Raw genomic sequence first — 21,047 nt, forward strand, 5'->3', positions numbered from 1 at the left:
CTCTCCTCTAAGCTTATCCATAAATTTAAACTTCCTCAATTTTTAAAAATTTCACTGGAAATTCCCATTAAGATGACCTACCAGTTATTAAAATTTTTAGGAGCTCAGGGTAATTAAAATATTTTGGTGCTCCCCTGATTTTAATGGAACCAATACAGAAAGTCCAGAAACACACCTAAAAGTTGCACTTAGTAGTTTTATAAATGGGTGGTTCATATTAGTAGGGAATAGTCGTCTGAGGGGAATTTCTTCCTTTCTCCCTACGCTAAAACAGATCCCTGATGGGTCAAAAACTTAAACTTAGAAAATGAAACTATAAAAGTAATAGTTATTTTTAATAATCTTGAAGTTGGAAAGACTTTTTGGAACAACACAAAATTCAGAATCCAAAAAGGGAAAATATCAATAAACTTGTGTACAAGTTTAAAAAAAGAAAAATTTCTGCAGGGCACAAATTATACATGTACACATGCAGACACCCTATAAAGTCAAAAGAAGTAATGAACTGGGGGAAATATTTGCAACTCGTGTAACAAAGGGCTGATTTCCTTTTCATATAAAGCGCCCTCACATATCAAGGAGACACCAACAAACTAGTAGAAAATTCATTAAAGGACAAGAACAGGCAATCCATAGAGAAAAATCCCAGTGGTTTATAAAGATAGGTAGAGCTGTTCAAGCTCATTCTTAAGTTCAAAAGTCCTAATGAATATCATTTTTCACCTACGAAAACGACAAAGATCCAAAGGCTAGCTAATAGGTGGTGTAGGCAAGGGCATGGGGAAGGGAGTGCTTGCATACAGCATTGGTGGGTGTGAAAATTGGTATGCCCTATTTGGACCACAATTTGGCAACATCTGTTCAAATCCTAAAGGAACGTACTGTTTAACTTAGCAGTTCCAGTTTGGGTATCTTGCCTTACAGATAGATAGTACTTACAGATGGTGTCAAAGGTAGCTTACGAGGATATTCCTTCCAGCATTATTGGTAATAGTGAGATGCTGAAAACAACCTAATTGTTGATCAGAAGAGCATTGAATTATTACAACCATACAATGGAATACTGTGATGCCATTAAAAAAGACCATTGCAGGTCCGTTTGTACTTAGAGTATAATTTCGTCTACTGTTCGGCAAAAAAAGCAAGATTTAGAACAATGTATATGCTATATTTCCTTTTGTACTTTTAAAAACAAGGGGAGAGAATTATTTGTAGTATAATAAATTTTATTTAATCCATTATATCCAAAATATTCAATCTGTAGTGAATATTAAAATTATCAAGATGTTTTACATGCTCTTTCTTGGACTAAGTCTTTGAAATTCACTGTATATTTTACACTTGTGAATACACCTGCATTTGGACTAGCCATATTTCAGGTGCTCAAAAACCACATACAGCTTCTGGTCCATGCATTAAGCAGAGTGGGTATGGAGAAAAAAGATTTCTGGATTAGAAGTTAAGAGGCCCTGCCCCTAATTGCAGTGACATTATTCAAGGAACTTTACTTTTTTCTGGGTCTCATTTTCCTCAGCTAGAATGTGAAGGATTACACCAGAGCTCTAAAAGTCCCTTCCAATTTTAAAATTAGGGTTCAAATACATTATTTCATATTACTTGTCAAAGTCAAAAATGTAACTGTGCCTGCTTTTGTAGACACTATTTTCACCAGCACTCGTAAAATTCTGTTCCTAAGTGAAGCACACTTCCTATTATAGAGACTACATTGTTAACGATTAGAGTAAGGTTCTTCGCTTATTAGGTTGCTTAAAGGAAGAATGTTACTAAGCTACATACACTATATAAAGCAGGCAGGAATTGGTCAGTTCTTCTAATAGAATTAAGTCAAGTTTGAGGCTTTGCTAATTCTACTGCTGCATGGAAAACTTGGAAAGAATGAAAGAGAATCACATTGACAGTATCTAAAGAAAGTAAATATTGAAGGAGAAAATGGAGAGATGTTTTTAAGTACAATTCTGTTTATTAAAGTTCATTCTGCAGAAGATAATAACCAGTAGTTGTCTTTGAATAAGAGAGAATGAGAATAATACGTTGGATCTCAACCATGGCTGCACAGTAGAATCACCTGAGGAGCTCTTAAAATCACGATGTCCATTCTGTACCCCATATTGGTGGTTCTCAAAGCCTGGTCCCCAGACCAGGAGCAGTAGTATAACCTGGGAACTTGTAAGAGAGGCAAATTCTCAGGTCCTACCCCAAGACCTACTGAGTCAGAAACTCTGGGGTGGTGTCCAGCAATCTGTGTTGTAATGCTCCCCTGGTGAATCCAATGTGCTGTCAAGAGTGGAGAATTCTACCGCAAGAAGGTGCAGGGGCAGGGATGGCAGGTGGGTTTCATATAGTGTGCCAGCTTTCATACTCCATCAGCAGTGGGGATGGAGTTAGGAGATGGAATGCAGTTTGCCTGCTAGGTATTTGCCATTTCTGATTTCGGGATTTGGGTAACTTATTGGCATTATAGGGGCTTGGATGCTGCATTTTACAAATAGAAGTCAAGGAGTACCCTATCCAGTTTGCAAAAATAATGATAATAATAAACAGATAAAAGAGGGAGAAGAAAAGGGGGGGGAAAAGCTGAAACAGAAGCCACAAAAGGTTGGGAAGGAGGGAACAGTATACTAGGTAAAATGTTAAAAGCCAAGAAATTTCAGCTAAATTAAAAGATATTTCAATTATATATAAGGGTTTCTTAAAGAAGTTCAAGTGCCATGCAGATTTTAGGGCCATTTTACAGTCCATCATCACTTCCATTTGCTCAAAAAGTGCTAAAGGCTTATTCAACTCTTTTATCATTTGGCATTAAAGGATACATTTCCTCTTAACATTTAGACTTACGATAGGAATGCATTTAATACAGGGATGGTAAATTCGGAATGAACTAAGCCAGAATACATGTTTTCCAAGTGTAAAGAAGTTGTCTCCGACTGAGAAGGAGTTAATGTGTCACATTCTTTTGATTTCTACTCCTCGGGAGAGATCACAGTATCTGTAATTTCGGAGGCATATGCTGAAGAATGTTATATTGTGGTTTCTCTAAGCTGAATAGAGATCTGTCTGAGAGTTTTTAGCCCTGACAAAATAAGAACGGACCCATTATAGGATCAGGTTCATTTGATTTTTCAAAGTTAGGAAAAATATGCAGATCATTTCAGAGACTCCTTTTGCTCAGCCTTGTTAAAAGGCGGATGCAGGAAAGCAGGCTGGGCTGTGTTGAGAGAGCATCTTGGAGCTGTTTTTTTCACAATGTCGGCAGTATAACTTATGCAAGCTCTTTTTGTGTGTATTTTTCTTTTTTCATCCCCAAATACTCCATTTTACATGGGAAAGTCAGTTTTGAAGATTTCCAAAAAGCTATGCATTGTAACAGAATTTATACCTCTTCAAAAAACTGCTCTTTTACTATAAAATAGAACTGGCCTTTTATACCGGACTAAAACAATTCTGATGTAACTTTCCTACTCATCACATTTATTATAGAAAAGATGATAATATTGTTTGTGAGACCATGTTTATCTACTAAAAATAGGATGTTGATTTTTGTATTAACGTTGGAGTGCTCAGTTTATATTTTTAGATTGTTTTGTGAATGGGGCTCTTTCTGAGTATAAAGTGATTTTCAGCACATTGATGATATTGTTGGACATCTTCCTCAAATAGCAAACACGTGCATTTCAACAGCTTTTTGGATAGAACGGCAGTTAATAATTTCTTAACAGGAAAAATGTATGGCTTTTGAAATTACCATTAGTTTCTCATCTTATGTCCTGGCATTTAAATCATGAAACTTCATCTCGGCGTGTAGACTTCCTCGTATGGCCAAGAGGAAAGAAGTGGCTTTTCTGCAAAGCTAAATAGTTTTTACTTTATTGTCTGCTACAAAACAGCTGCTGATACCAGGAAAATGCCGTCTCATCATTGGGCCTGGGGTGTCCAAAGAGGCAGGAAAAAAAATGAGTGTACCTCCCTGTCTGCCCTGGCACTCTCCTCCTTTCTCTCCGTTTTCATTGCGGTGAAGAGCAGGAGAACAATATTCTGCAATTAAGGATTCCATTAAGTTGAAGAAAAGAGCAAATGGGGGATGTTTGTTCTCCAAGCTGAAAAAATTTGTCTGGGGTTGGGGAGAGATAGTAGTAGTGGTAGAGAGAGAGGTGGGTGGAGAGACGAAGTCAGGGCTGTTTGTTGAATATACTGTTAAGGACTGTTACCATCCTAATTAATCAAGTTAGAAATTACAGCTGTAGTCGGTTTCCCCCCAATTCTTGTTATCAATTTTCTTCTCTTTTGAGACAAAGCAAATATAAATTTTGTGTTCATTTGTCATTCGTTCTTTGACTTCAGCATCTCTGAAAATAACAATGTAGCACAAAAGCCCAGTATTTACCTAGTTGTAATGTGGGTTGCCATGGTGTTTTGCAAATTATTGCAATTATGTTCACCATGCGAGTCGCCCTTGGTAACTGGCGAAAAAACTGATAATCCTGTTTTGAACAAAAGGTCAAATTGCTGAATAGAAAGTCTTGATTAACTAAAAGATGTACAAAGTGGAATTATTTCCTACCATTCAGAAATAGTTCTTGATCGGGTTTGGGGGAGGGGGTGAGTAAGTACATCTGATTACTGAAGTACAAAGCATTGAAAGGATGTTGTCTTGAGCCTTTCATGTAGTCTTAATGGTGGCTTTTTTGTCAAATTTACCCATTTGTGGCATTGAAAGAGGCAGCTGCATTTAAGCTGGAGAGACGGTGCTTTTTCAAGAGTTCAGTGCATGGAAAGTTCTCAGCAGTATGTGCAGTTTACTAGTAGCCCCTGGTCTATTAAAACTGATGTGCCGCATTTGAGCCCATTGCTCTCAGTACTTGTGAACCCCTCTGGCTGATGATCTAATAAAGTGCTCTCACTGGACAATCTCTGATCAGCTACTTAAAAAGGAGCTGGGGGAGGGGCCGGAGGGAGAAGCCTCACAGGCAGGCGGACTTGGTGTAGGCCACAAGAGACGCGAGTGGCTAAGCTGAAAGGTTTGTCGTGATGATAATCAGTGTTAAAGTATCTGCCAGGGGGTTTTGGGTTTTGTGCCCCAACTCCTCTAAGCTGAGATCACATTTTTTTTTTCTGGAAGGATATCTTTATTTTATTCAAAGTTGAATAAGAAAAGATTAGAAATGTCTTTTTGAAATTTGAATATTCACGTATGTGGATCTGCTTCTTAAATGCTGGGCATGCATGAAAATACAGGATCCTGCATTTATGTAAAACCAAAAGTTTCCCAGGTTACAGCCAAAGGTCAGATGGATTTCATCTCTTCTGAATCTGGCAGAGCATTTGGGGGGGGTGCGTCTCCTTTTTTAAGGGCCACCTGAAAAATCAGTTCGCAAAACTTTTGAGAGTGTGTGAAAGTGGCATGAAAGCAAAGCAAACCTTAACAAGTTTGTGGGTTTACATTCTACATCACCTAGCAACCCCCTAGCTCAGCCAGATCTCTTGTCTACCCTTAGTTCTGTTTACAGACTATTCAAACGGCCCTTCGAAACCATGAAAGATATTCAGTTTCATTAGTACCATTCTCAAGGAGAAAATAATTAAAGTTAAATGAACAAACATTGCCTAGTGATGGTTTGAACTCCATTCTGGTTTTAAGATGTCCTTTCAGGATATGCAATTGCATGGATAGTGCAATTTTAACATTTGCTGTTTGGTAGCCAAAGGCATAGCACATTAAACCATACCAATAAATGCTAGCCTGCAAACAAACAAAAATTACTTTAACTAGACTTGAGCAAAGAAAAGAAACTTTGCTGGTAATAAGGTTCTAGGCATGCCCTCTGATTAAATGGTTGTTGTTTTTTAATTTGATTTCTACCCTAGACATCCGAGCTGATCCATGTCTGTACTGAATAAAGGCAGGGGAGGGAGAATGGGGAACAAAGCAGTTCTCTTTAAAACTGATTTATTACCTACCTTCAGAGGTCCAACATCATAAAGAAAAGTATTCAAATCATAATCCGTAGAAGACTGTGTATTTTAGTGAGAGGCTTAATTAAATAAATGATTCTAATACTACTAATACATGCCCTGCCACTTTCTACTTGGGAACTGCTTATGTGCTTAAATTGACCTATCTTTGAAATTTCTGAATTAGTAAAAAAAATTTTTTTTAAGAAAAAACTTTTTTTCTGTGCCTTTTTTTTTTCCGTAAGCATGCTCGATGAAAATTCATCTTGGCAACACCCAAACACATGGTAGAACTCAAAATATTGTTCAGATGTTTTGGTGATTTGGTTATATTGAACACGTGGTGAAACTGACTCTTCCATCATTAATAATGATTTTCTGATTATAAAAGCAATATATCCTTGTCAGAAATTTAGAAAATAGAGAAACAGAAGAAACCACCTAGCGGTAACAGCAATGGCATTTTAGAGTATTTCCTTCCAGTCTTTTTTTCTGTATACATACTGATGAAACTAAGCCTTGAGTTTGCTTTTGAAGCTTATTTGTTTGCCTGTATACATAGCAAAGGTGATGTTTTTCCAGGAGTGAAGACTTTTTTGAGAGATGGGAGCAGTGGTTGGTGGAAGTAACGAACAATTTTTCTTAAAGGCTTTATCACTAAAATATCAATATAGGCACCATAGTAGCCATTTTACCATCTCATTCCATTTGATTCTCTCTTCCTTTTCCTTGTTGAAATGACTATATGCCTTAACTGACACACCCATTTGTAACCATTCATGCTGGAAAGTTGGGCATTCATCATCGTTGGGGATATTACCTCCCCAAGTCACTTGTAGCTTCACATAGGGGGAAAAAGTCTTTCATGAAAAGATTTGTAATACAATAGAGATTAATGGAATGTGGAGAGGAAAATGCTTTCCATTTCTCGCATAAAGTGAAAGCAGGGCAGCTCAGAATCTTGTATTCTGACTATTTGTGTTTTGTTAGATCTCTAACATCCATGGTACATGGCTGGATTGCGTGAGCTCTTTGTGCTTTGTTGACAGTTGACAGACAAAGCAGAATTATTCCTGAAGCAAGGTACTGTGTACTTAGTTGTGACCTATTACAGCCTAAGAATGTAGCTTGCTTTTGAGTTGAATGAATAGGGAGAGTATTTTATAGAATAGGCTTGAATATAGTAAGAGAGATTTTTAGCTGCCCATACAGAAAGATACATGTCCTCTATTGAACTTTTTTCCCCCAAAATGTAATTTTCCGTATAAAGTCGTTTTAAGTATATTTTCCTTGGTTGGTTGCATGGAGACAATTTTAACTGTTCTTGTATTGTCCTACAGTGGTGAAATAAAATTGCTGGTAATTGTTGGCTTTCTCTGCTCACAGTACAGCAGAAGAAGATGGCTTGCATGGGGCTCTTTAATGTACCTCAGGTACATCTTCTGATGCTCAACCTCTGATTGCAAATTAAAATAACAAGGCTGTGGTATTGGATTTGATGTGAGGCAAAGCAGAACAACTTGCTAATTTATCATGTAATATACAATTACTGAGGTTGGAGTTTGTCCACTTGTGGTGCTATTCTGTGTTTAAATGAGGACCACTGTTTGCATCTAACCTATCATAACAGTTTGGGAGTGCTCCATTATCCTTTCAACAAACTGATGGCAGAGTCTGACCCTTGCACAAATGATAAGATCAATAAGTTTCAAATAACTTGGACAAAATGACATGTGACTGTTCATTTAAAGAGACGTCTTGCTTTAAAAATCAATTTTCATAATATTAAAAATTCTTCCATTGACTGACGAGGCACTTTTCACTTCTGTTTTGGTTGATAATTTTATTTAAAATATTTCTGTATTAACTTTAGTGAATAGTTAGTTAATATATGTATTTTTCTGGATTTGCTCTTTCATCTCCTACCCTGGCACCTCTGTGAGAGTTAATAATCACTCTTTGACATGCCAGCATGCTGCAGTGTAGAAGATTTAACTTGAAAAAGCAAAATTATGTTCCTGTTAAAACTTCCCCTGGAGATCTTAGGAATATTTTCTCCCAGTTTTGGGTGCAAATGTGGGTCAGAAAGCAATTTGTTTTTTGATATTTCTGGAAATTCCAAATCACAACATGTCATTCTCCAAAAGCAGCTGTGGGCCCATACTGTGCACTGTCTATAAGAAGACCCATTTTACACTGGGGATAATTCTGTGACAGAAAAATGTTACTGCAAGGGAACCCCAGTCCATTTATAAATGGGTTTGGGTGAAGAGAGCATCTGATGTTTTCACAGTGCATATGGTTTGGGGAGAGGAACAGTTAATGGCCATTATAGAAAAGTGGTAATGATATGGTGAACTTGTAAGCGCATGCACACTGCTAGGCCTCACCCTGTGCCGCTGTCACTGCGTGCCTGGAGAGCCATTTACAGGTGGAACTAGATCAGACGGCACTGCAGTTCTGTGTTTTGTTGCCTCTTGAAAATCTCTGTGAATCCCCACATGAAGCAAAGACCACCTCCTCTTCTTACGTCACCATCTGTTCTGCCATCTATAACTCCAAATCCAGTAGAGTTTGTTTTGTCAGGAAAAACAGAAATTTCACTTACGTTGACTACCTAGTTGTATTATTTTATGAGACTGACGCGCTACCTACTGCGCTAAGGAGGCAACTTTTAGTTGTATTATTTTACAAGCAAGTTGAGAAGCAGCTCTGCCTCATCTTGTTGATTATCCTTCATGTAGTCTCCATTTTGGGGTAACACTAGGGGGAAACTGACCAGGCTCTTTCCTGGTTTGAATGGTACGTCTTTACTAGTGCAAGGCCAGCTGTAGCCCTGCACTAATGTCCCCCAGTACTGGGGGCGTAGGTAAGATAATAACAGTATTTCATGTTCACTGAACTTCGTTGTGGGCTTTCTTATTCGATCCTCTGAAAAACACTAATTGGGTGAATGTTATTCCCTCCTGTTTTATAGATGAGGAAACTGGAGCTCAAAGAAAGGTTTGGTGACTTATGAGGAATTCATTAATAAATGGGTGGGGAGAAAATGCTTAAGTGCAGTTGTTCATAATCTCAATTCTGTATTCTTATATTGAGTATGAGCCTTTTGCTTGAGATTGGTGAGGTCATGACCAAATTTGGAGTGGGTCATTCCCCAGGGCCCTGGCCATCTAGTTAGGGAGTTGAAATAAGATGGTTCCAGGACAGTGTTGCACTGTATGCTCAGTGGCCACTGGAACAGAAGGAGAAGTCCCTGGGGGTTGGGAAAGTTGCACAGGAGAGGATTGGAAGGATGCTCAAGGAATGGGCATTTTAAAAGGCAGAGATGCTACAATGTGAGCAAAGGCAGGGAGGTGGCGGTAGGCAAAACATGGTGAGGATGGACAGAAAACCAATCCAGTGGGGTGAAGAGTTTGTATAAGAGAATGATGAGAAAGGGGGAATGTGATGAGGCTGTAAAGCTTTCAAAGGCAGCCCAAAGCATTTGCTCCTAATCCTCTGTGGAGGGTATACAATTGGGGTTGGCAGTGGGGAGGCCTTGGGAAGCTCCACCTGGTAAGTGCTTGCACTGGATGTGGGAGAGAACAGAGGGCCTGTAAGGCTAGTAGAGTTTGGCTTCCAGACTTGGTGACTGGAAACAGGAGAATACAGGTGACGAAATACAAGGCTTCCAGACTTGGTGACTGGAAACAGGAGAAGAAGGAGGACACACCATGTATTTGATTCAAGAGTATGAGAACTACTGTGAATTTTTTTTTTCTCCTGTGAGTTTTAGACCCTTTCCTTATTATTTTCCATACACTTGCTCCTGTGTGTTATTTTACTGCTTCTGTTCACTCGTTTTTAAAAGATATTTTTGAGTGCCTCCTATGCATGACATTTCCAAGTCTGGATGATTTGTGTGTGTGAATTCTTCTAAAAATACAAATGTACACAAATGAGTAGCAGTTTTTGTTTAAGGTGTAACTACCAGAAATGCCTCAGTTACAAGTGGAAATCGATACCTTTTTAGCATGTGCAGACAGAAAGCATTTTAGTTGAGGCCTCAGAAATATAATTTAGCAATCAGAACCAATCAGCGTTTGACACGATTTCATACACAATGATTTCAGGGAATTAGTGATGCTGAGACTAAAGCAACAGGTGAAGGATCTTTGCATGTTTTGCTAAAGGTTAGTTTTGCTGTTGGACAGGCTGGCTTTACCTCTTTTGAACCCTCTCCTTATGAACGTGAAACCCTCCTTACAGATGTGGTCTGAAAACTGAATCAACTTACTCTTATTGGTTATGACAATTTGGCATATACATATGGTATTGTGTAATGAAATGACATGGCACACATCTTAGAGTGGCTCCGGAAGTTTTTATAAAACCCAAGCCTTCTTATAAGTTGGATTTCCAAAGAACTACACTTCATCAAGTTTTTGTTCTTCTTTGGACATGGGAACCTCACTTTGAGTGATGCTTTATTTCCCAGCGTGGGAAATGAAAATAAGTTTAGCTTTATCTTCGGGAGTGATAATTCAATTTATACAAGGTTAGTATTTTCATTTGCTTTGTCTTTATCAGCCATGAGGGGCAAAATTCACTCTGAGATATTGTAACATAGATTTGCCCCATGATGGAATATTTTCAAAGACTTGACATACTTATTTTTAACAATAGAAATATTCCTTGACAGGTAGATGTAACATATTTACTGTTTGTTGGGGGAACAAAGGGTAAACCAAAATGTACTGGACAAAATTGAATGGAAGCAAAGCATATATTGAGTATGATTAGGGCCTATTTCCCCCATAGCAGAGTTTTGTTTAAAATACACTATGACCATAGGCTTAATTATCAAAATAAAACAAGGGACATAAAGAGTTACAGGCTCCTAGTATTTTTTTTCAGCCCCAGTTCCCTTCACACCGTTATCAGCATGTTTAATTTCCATGCATAATAGCACTAGTTATTGTTGTCATTTGTAAAGGGAGATTAACAGATAGTAAGTACAAACAAACCCAAATAAATACTGAATAGAGAGGTGACAAAGAAGAAAAGACCTCTTTAATGTTAATTATAACTGGTAGGAAGTCTAGACAAATTATATTATCTCTTCTCTGTATGATTTGAAAGGACATTTAGTTAGTAACTCTGTCAGAGAGAGAGTTAGGGATTTGCTTTACAAACAGGTGAGGTGGCAATTTAGCATCTTCCCTGGTTGGCAGCTCACCTAGTGAGTCATGAAGTTGGAAATTGATGGAATCAAGTTTCAGAGACATCTGAAAAGAACTTTGGCTTTTTGAACATTGTGTTTTAAAAATTGAAAAATAATTTTGACTTCCAGGTTGTATTCTGGTACTTAACAATTTATTGTCTCAACACATGGTAGTTCTTACCTGTCTGCTTTTTTAAAAAATTCTTGCTTAGAGTTGTAGCGCTCCAAAATCCTACGACTATAGACTATCTGCGGTTAAAAGAATATATGGGATGTGAACAGATCCCAGAAATGGGTTGCTTTAATTTGATTTCTCTCAGACTGTTCAAGTACAGTTGGACAATATCCATCATATCATAGACTAATTTTCACAAATGCCTAGGGTGCCTAAATGGTTTTCTTGGCTTCACTGGAGATGGCTGGTAATTATAGATTTGCTTTGTTTATGTCACCGTATTCCTATTATGTTAATATGTGTGCGCAAGTTAGTTAGTAGTTTAAAACCTATACATACTTAAGGTACTCTACAAGAAGATATGTCAAAGAAATAATCAATCCTCCCATGTTTTCTTCCATATGCTACCTCTATAGCTTTTCTTCTTCCTTCCTAATTACAACCCTTAAATAGAATTCGTGCCTCATATCGAATTTACTGAGTATCATAATTCCTCCAGGTGGTAAAGATACCTCGAGACAAGTGCTGGGCATAGAAGCCACAGGGCATAAATCTGCAAAGAAGTAAAAAGCTAACGTTTTCAAACAATATGGCTTCTCTCTCACTTACCAACTTTACATTTCCCTGTATGGCCCCGGAAGATGACTGGTTAGCTAGAGACGGGTAAGATTCCTCAAGGGAGGAACAACCTAAGACAGGCACAGTCGCAGGGGGGCCATCAGGTGAGAAATTGAGAAACAACAGTGGTGAAGCTTAGAACCTCACCCCACCCCCACCCCCACCCCCACCCCCTGTGTTGAGAGAAAGCTTCTGCATCCATGGATGTTTTATTGCCCTTGTCTAGCTCGGATTAGCACATAGTCTACAGGCACACACCTGATCATCTACAATTGCTCTCTTACAACACTAAACTATGTTTTCTACCTTTATCTTATATCTACCTACCACTTCAGCAGTTTATTAAAAATAAAAATAATAATAATAAAGGGGGAAATGTGGGATCCACATATAAATCAAGTATAAAAATCAAACGAATATTCATATTTGACCTGATTGTTTATAGTTCATATTGCGTGATCAGAACCGAAAGTTTCTGTGATGAATGCCCTTGTACTGTTCACCATGTAAGAACTTATTCACTATGTAAGAATTCATTCACCATGTAAGAACTTGTTCGTTATGCTTCAGAAGATTGGAGACTGACGAGAACTAGGCTTGAGATGGATTAATGATTGTGCATTGAGCATTGACCCCCCTATACAGAATTTTATTGTTGTTAACAACCATTTGATCAATAAATATGAGAGATGCCCTCTCAAAAAAAAAAAAATTCTTGCTTAGAACCGAATGAATTACAGCTGTGGTCAGCAATGTTAACTGGTACATGTCCTGAAGCATGTAAAGCCTCAGATAGCAGCTATAATGTAACACACCCAAATGAACAATAGAGGAATAGTCCAGTCCTGTAGCTTTCATACACAATTTGCTTCAATTCTGTTGTCTCCTTTATTATTATGCCTAAATGGTACTGGTACTTCCAGAAACAGCTAATTTCACTGTTGGTGTTTACAAGCGGCATTTAAAATTTAATACCTGCTGCTGTTGTCACTACCCCTATTCCCCTCTGTATCTCCCAAGCCTGGAACAGGCTAAACCAAAGTATCTTGTTTCCTTAATTCTGACGGACTGTGAGCTGCACTCCTGACTTCACTTTTTTGAAGAAAACAGAAGTAAATGAACATGTCAAATGTAAATGCATCTGAGTTTTGGAAATACTAAAACGTGAATAAAAATGCATTGTCAGATCAAGAAAATGTGGTTAATAGGTGCTAGGAATTGAAACAAACAGTTGCCTGTGACTCAGAACCACTGATTCTTTATTCTAGTTCCGGGTCTTTTGAGGTGGCAGCCGCTGTCTGTCTCAAGATAGGTAGGATTCACATGACTCCATCCCTTCTGTGTGTGGTTTAGCCTTTAGAATTGGTACCATAACACTTAGTTCCTAAAGCCAAACCATACCTAATCACTTCTAGTCTGTGTGTTTGTGTGGACCTGGCTCTCCCATTTAGATTGTAATATCCTGAAACTCTGTACTTAGGGCCTAATTGGCTGTTCACCACAATATTTACTATAACTCTGGGCATATGTCACAGATTTCACAAGGGTTCCTCGAGACCCTCTACCTGAAAAGTTCAAATGAAATAGTAGCATAGTTCAGCCTAACGGTTGAAGGTAGGAATGGAGCATACTGTGGATGTTTTGATGGCTGAATTTTATATTCTTTAAAAGTAGCATATTTTCTTTTAGTCAGAAAGTTTTGTAGTGCACTTCCTCCGGGTGTGCAATCATAAGTGGAGCTGGAAGAACTGATTTTTGGTGCTTCCTCTTGAGTTTGGTTGTAGTTACTTCCAAGAAGAGCCTATTCTGAGGAATGAGCTCACACAGCACAGCAGTGAGTGAGGACATCCCGCAGCTTTGGAGTGATGCCACATGGCAGTGTTAATGAGTACCAGACTGAAGTCCCTAATGTAATTAAGCAACATCTGTGTATATACTGCTCTGATCTAGGGGGAAAAGACCAAGGTTGCTCAGTCTGGAAATGGGATGGGGTTAAACATGCCATTGACCCCTTTCTTAATCATATCATACAGAGCTCTCTCTGGCCTTCCTTCTTCTGCACATGTTGTTCTCTCTGCCTGAACTACCTTTCCTGCCTTCTCCACCTCCCAAACTTCTGCTTACTCTTCAAGACCAATTCAGAAGTTTCGCCTGTCCAAATGGCTCCGAGACCCAGTGACAGTTGGGTACCTAGTTTGCGGCTCCCTGAGTGGGACCACCGTGGGACGAGGGAAACATACCTTGTTCACCTTTATACCCCAGTGCTTCACCCTAGTTTGCCTTAGGCTTTTTATGGCAAATGCACGTAGCACTAAAGCCCAGGGACCCTGATGCCTTCGTATGAACACCTGAACTTTGCTTGATCCCATTTGTGAAGTCTTGTCTTCCTTGTTTAACAGACATTTTCTATAGCAAACAATGCTGATTTAAGATAACTGGCATATTGTTGTCACATCTCTATGAGAAAGTTCAAACAAGAGCAGTAAGGGAGAGTAACTGGAGAAGAGTGAGAAGAGGGTCCTAAAAGCCAGAGAAATGGGCAATAGCCATTTCAGCCTCCAGAGAACGTGTGTAGAAGAATCTTTTAATTTTAAATGAAATAATTGCTTGCATTTAAGTGTTTCTTTACTAATGAACCTAAAACCCATGGGTTTACATTCTGCAGGTAATCATATAAGTTTCTATTGAGAGGTTTTGATGTATGCAGGGGGAGTTTTTTTTTTTTTTTAAGAAAAGGGAAGAATATCTTGTGCGATTTTTTTTTTTTTTAACTCAATGAATTTCCTAGCTTTTAAGTTTGGGGCATTGATCAAATTAACAGGTCAGGAAAGAAAGGCAAGGAGCTATTTCAGAATCTATAAGGAACATTTGAAGAAAATGAGTCCATGTTGATAATGAAGGGGGGCTTTACTGGTATTTGTCGATGGTGATGGCACTGAAGTGTTCTCTTGTTTTCTTTCCAGGGCTGGTTGATTTGTGAGGAGCCTACATGTCAAAATCGAACTCGCCACCTTCCCCTTCAGTTCTCCCGAAATGGACCTCTTTGTCAAGTCTGCATGAAAGCTACGCTTCGACCAGAGGTAACAGTCTTATAATGCTGAAGAACTGCGTCCAGGGGCATGGGGGCTGTGCTGGCCCATCCCTTAGCTCTGGGAGCTAGGTATTTGGTATTTGCCCCTGGGAGACACCATACTACACATGCATATATTTTTTAAAATATCCAGACTTCAAAAAGATGTGTGCTTTATTTTTCACATCATAAACAATACTATATTTATGCCTGAAAGAGAAACTGACTAAGTCTCACATACATTATTCTGATTTTTGGTTGCCACAGTTACAGAGAAGAGATATCATTCCTTTAGAAAAGTGCTGTTACCTTTTGTAAGGGCCAGAAAACCTCCGAAACCTGTACCCTAAAGAGTTTGTTTGTATGGGACTCATTGTTTTTAAGTAGGAGCAGAGATCAGTTGTTCACTTGAACTTTTTCTCCACCTTAGTACAGATGTCCAGAGTATAAGGCAGACTGATCAGTGACTCCCCGCTAGGGAAACACCTTCCTGATAATTAAGATGCCTTCCCTCTGTGGCCCCATGTTGAGCATCATCAACCCAAGCAGCATTTCCCAAACTGTGGGGAATGTTTAAAGTTGAAAGGTCTTGAGGCAAAAGAGAGTTTTGTGATCAAGCCCATGGAGCAAACTCTGGGCTAGCCAAAGTTAAACAGGCTTATTGTAGATCGTCTCAGAATCAATAAGCTGCTCGCAGTCTGCCTCCCCAATACAGGACTAGAATGTGCCTCAGCTTCCCAGATTTATCAGGCCCGAGGATCGGTAAGGATTTTGGTGAGAAGGGAGTGTGAGAATAGGGAACCTGTTCCTAATTTACTTATTTTAACACAGAAGCAGGATGCTGTGCCCAGGTTTTGATTTCAGATCTTTTCACTAAAAAGTGCTGATACACAGGCTAGTTTTAGGAATATTTTGTTTTAAAGTTCTAATGGCTTTTTATCTTAATTTTAAGATAATGTATCTTTTCCCAAAACTTAGCAGGAAGTCAGGAACTACAAGTGGCTACCAGCGTTGTTGTATATTCCCTCGTTCTTTGTCATGTCCATATGTATTTTCTATGTGGTTTCAGTCATAATGAAAAAATGTGTTTGTATCTCGTTCATCTCTTGTCACGTTATCTGTCTGTGTTGCTACATAACTTTCAGTACCCAAACTTTAAAACGCAAATTTAATCATTCCTGTTGTTGGGCATTTTATACTACTTTAACTATTCTTTACTGGAAAATTGTGATAAATATTTTCCTGCTTAAATTATTTTTTGTTATTTGAAAAAGTTATTTGGGATGAATTCTTATCAGCAGTCCATATCAAAGTGCGCAAGTACAATAGGGCCATGGTTAATAATGCCATGTTGCTTCCTTAATGGGTTATCCCAACTTAAACTGTAACCAATACTTGACAAATATACCAGTTTACCACTGCCTTTACATTTGGGCATTACAATTAGCTTATTTTTAACTAATCTGATGAATATAAAATGTCCCTTGCCTTATATTGTATATCTTTGATAATTAGCAAAATAGAATATAGACTTTAAAAAAAAATAGGACATAACTGTTGTAGCGAATTCTTTTTACATCAGTCTCATTGCAAGAGTTGTATCAGTAGGTGCAGAAAGAGAACAGAAGTATATTGTTTAGTGTGACTCACTGATCCAGTTGTAGGCTCCAAGAGAATCACCTTGCTTTATGAACCAATGCTACCTCTGAGACTGTAACATCTAGCTCATCAAGTCAAGTTCAGTGAGAATTGAATTACATCTTAGAAACCAGCTGGTTATATGTCTCCTTTCTGGGAGAGAGAAAGTAATAGGAAAGTGTATAGCTGGTGGATTGGTAACCTTCCAGCAAACGATGATGTCACTGGTAGTGGTACCAGGGCAATGAGCTATTCTTCCCAGGGAGAGGCTTTCATAGCTGCTTGGAACATGACCCTGTGGAAAACCTGGAGGTTCAAAGCATTCCTGTTGGTGATACTGCCCTTAGCCATTCCTTGCAGGGCCCATAGCAGTCGGACTGAGCCCACTCTTGCGCAGTCCATTTTGAGTTGCTAGTGATAAGTGAGGAGTTTATTAATCCTACTTACGAGGTTCCTGGGCTTTCCTAGTAGGAGGCAAAAGCTCATCTTTTCAGAGATAGTTCCAAAGAAGCTCCAGAATCAGTGGTCTGATGGACAGGATCATTGTAGTTACCATGGAGTTTTTCAAAGTGTAGATCTTGCAGGATGATGTTTATCTGGTTCTGAAGTACTAGGTTCTTGTGTCTCAATCATGCCTTACTTTCATTTAATAATTATTTATTGAACACCTAGTACATCCTAAGCACTTTACTAGGGGTTAGGGACATATCAATGAACAGGATATTTCCTTATTTACAAAGCTAGTTTAACGTTACATAGGTTTTATAAAATTGATATCTGTGCACAAAAGTAGGAATTTGCAAATGTCTGTTTAGACAAAAGCACCAGTTTCCTAACACTTGACTGGTGGGGACTTTAAATATGTTGTTCAAGTTAGACAGTAAAGCACTTGCCACTTATTGTGCCAGTCTCATCCTCACATAATAAATCTACTCTCATTTAGTCCTGGGCTGCAGTTGGCTTGAATACTTTCCAGAATCCACTTGGGATATGAAAGCTGGCTCTTCTTCTGGCTCATGTTGCCAGAGTTATGAGAAAAAAAGCTGGGACAGTTCTGTTCTCAGGATTTTACACATATCTCTCTTCTCAGTTACCTTTTAATAAAAAAGAAAATCAGTAAGATTTTTTAAGGGAATTTAATAGCATGCCAGTTATTGATTATTAAAAACATATTCTGTGGCAATTCTCTATTATGTGGCAAATAAATACAGGAATGAAAATTTCAATGTATGTGTAAATTCCTAAGTAAACAGAACTCTTACACACTAGTGATAGAGACAGGACTTGCCTAAGTTAGAGAATAAATATTTTAATATCTTTATTTTCAGGACATGGTTTTGACTTCTTACGGTGGCCACATCTGGCTGGCTGTGAGCTGAACCCACAGGGGCTTCTATTATGTAGTTTACCAAAACTAAAGCATTAGTTTGTTTTGCTTTGTTTTCATGACAGAACTAAGATTTCAAGCTAAGTTTTTCTGATTAACATTTCTGTTCTTGATAGGGAGGTGAGAAAGCATCTGTGTGTCCCATCCTGGGCCATGGCATAAGTCGTTTGTGGAATTGTATACCCCTGGGGTGGGAGCACTGTTGTGGAGCCCTTTATTCAGCTGTTTAATTAACTAGATTTCTTGAAGGCCACTTAATGAGAAAAGCAATAAAATTACCTCTTTACTACTTTGGGACACCCATAGCGTTTCTCCTATTATCCTCAGTTGTAAAATGGTGAAGTCCTTTATAATGGAACATGTGTACTGCACAGCACTCTGGCCTTCAGGGAAGGCGGACATAAGAACTTAGGATCACTGTGTTACTATTTAAAAAGGGCTGAATGTATTGTTGATTTGGTAGGTAAGTGAGAGACAGTGAAGATGTTGCCAAGGTACCTGGGATAGTGTCTTGTTTCTGTGTAACATGAAAATAATTGTGGGCACTTAAGGCAGTGATCATGAGTTGTGCAGGAAGAGAACATGAGAACGATGTTGGAAACTCTTGAACATCTACCTCATCAGTGGTTACCCTCCAGTAGCCAATGGTTTTTTTACCATGAAGGGTCTTTCCTAGTTCTCCATTGTGATTTGATATGCTTGTTTTTTGATGCAGCATTTGCCAAATGCTATATACAGCTTCTCTTACTGCAAAACAGATGCTAGCCTTCCTTTTCAATATACTTTCTTTTAAGTGAATAATGCAGTGGCATGTAGTACATTCACAGTGTTGTGTGACCACCACTCCTATCTAGTTGCAAAACATTTTCATTACCCCAAAAGAAAACCCTGTGCCCATTAAGCAGTCACTCCCCATTCTCCACCTCTTCCAACCCCTGGGAACCACTAATGTGCTTTCTGTCTCTCTGGATTTACCTATTCTGGATATTTCATATAAATGGAATCATACATTATGTGATCTTTTGTGTCTTGCTTCTTTCACATAGCATAATGTTTCTGAGGTTCTGTCATCTTATAACCAGGGTCAGCACTTCATTCCTTTATGGCCAAGTAGTAGTCCATTGAGTAGGTATACCACAATGTGTTTACCCATTCATGGACATTTGGGTGGGTTCTTTCAGTATATTTTTAAAGTTTATTTTACTTTCATAAGCTAGACAGGCCTTACACTTGGCCTAAATTTGTGTTCTGTGGCTTACTTGTTGGTCCTAGTTCAGCAGAATAGTACTACACAAAGCTAGACTGATCCCTTCCTGTGTTCCTGCCTTTAGTAAGTATATACTTAACACCTGCTCTCTGCCTTTTTCATGAGAAGCTTTCAGGTATTTGAAGGTGACTAACATCCTGAGCGTTCTCCTGCTCTAGGCCCAATATTCCTGGGTCTTCAGCCATTTTCTAGTGCTCTGCTTTCACAATAATGATCCTAGTCCAGAGTTTGTGTCCCAATAAAGTAAAGAGCCAAAACTACATGCAGCACTTCAAGTGCTCTCACTAGCGTTAGTACACAGTAGAATAAATCTGCTGCAGCTGACTTTTCTAGGTAGTAAATTTTTGTAGAGTCTGTTAGGGTTGCATGAACTTTTTTGGCATCTGTTTTACAAGGTTGATTCATTTTGAGCATTCCATATACTAAAACCAATACATTTTTTGCACATGCAACTGCTAAGCCTTGCCTTTCCAGGTTTTCTGAGACCCAAGTGGTTTATTTAAACCTAAGTGTAAGATTCCGCTAGTGTGTATTAGTTTCCTAGGATTGCCATAACAAAGAACCACAAACTGGGTGGTTTAAAACAAAGAAAAATTTGTTTCCCATTTCTGGAAGCTGGTAAGAAATCAGAAATCCAGGCATCCACAGGTCATTCTCCCTCTGAAATGTGTAGAGGAGAATCATTCCTTGCCTCTTCTAGTTTCTGGTAATCCTTGGTCTTCCTTGCACTGTAGGTGCACCACTGCACTCCCTGCTACAGTAGTCACATGGCGATCTTCTCCCTACATGTCTCTCTTTTCTTCTTATAAGGACACCAGTTGAATTGGATTAGAGCCCCACCCTAATCCAGTATAACCTCACTTTAAGCTTGATTTTCTCTATTCCAAATAAGGCCATGTTCACAGGTACTGGGGGTTAAGACTTTAACATACCGTTTTAGGGACACGATTCAACCCCTAACAGGTAGGAGTTGTACTGAGTTGAGGGAAATGGAGACCAAAAGTTAACAGTAGTTTAAACAGACTAGACATTTAATTTACTACGTAAGCTAGCATTAGTTTTCTATCATGTGAGAGAAATCCAGGAGCAGGCTGTCCAGGATTGCTATAGTGGCTCTGCAGTGTCACCAGGTACACAGGCTCCTGCTGCCCTTTTCTGTCATCTGTAGTGCCAGCTTTCTACCCTCAAGGTTCCAGTGTGGCCCGAGGTGGCTGCACAAGCTCCTTCAAGCCAGTACAGGCTAGAAGAAAGAGAAAAGCCTGAAGGGTTGAGGAGTCGCCTCCCAGCCAAGTCAGTTTGAGCAGCCTGCCCACAAGTGCCACCTAACACTCATGCTTACATTTCATGGGCCAGAAATTAGTCACATGGAGATAATAGCTTATTCTGTTACTAAGGAGAAAGAGTAGACTGGGTATCAGGTGCCAAGCAGCACTCTGCAACAGAGGCCTTCCACCGAGCCCTGTGGAATCTCCCCTTGCTGGGCTCAGCTATCACTGTCCCATTGTGGCCCTGATTCTGCTGCCTGCCCAGCCTTTTGGCTTCTACAGATCTGATGCTGTGATTAGCCTTGCTTCTTTTTCTTTCTTCAAAATATTGATTAAAATGTTGAAGTGCATTTCTGAACATACCAGTGGATAGATGCCTTCTTCCAGGTGGACACAGCCCCATTTTAATCAGCACCCTTTGGGCAGCAGTGTTCCCCCAGTTGCTCAGTAT

The 21,047-nt window shown here is 39.0% G+C and overlaps 1 protein-coding gene across 2 annotated transcripts in view; it reads left to right on the forward strand.

Moving 5' to 3' along the window:
* POLA1 (DNA polymerase alpha 1, catalytic subunit) overlaps nucleotides 1–21,047 on the forward strand; it is a 288,922-nt gene that overhangs the window by 176,505 nt on the left and 91,370 nt on the right. For both annotated transcript variants that reach the window (XM_017671042.3, XM_017671038.3), the window contains exon 35: nucleotides 14,933–15,049. In XM_017671042.3, the coding sequence (XP_017526531.2) occupies nucleotides 14,933–15,049 (117 nt within the window). The remainder of the gene's footprint in view (nucleotides 1–14,932; nucleotides 15,050–21,047) is intronic.

The sequence above is a fragment of the Manis javanica genome, chromosome X (genome assembly GCF_040802235.1).
Source record: "Manis javanica isolate MJ-LG chromosome X, MJ_LKY, whole genome shotgun sequence".
Classification (NCBI taxonomy): Eukaryota; Metazoa; Chordata; class Mammalia; order Pholidota; family Manidae; genus Manis; species Manis javanica.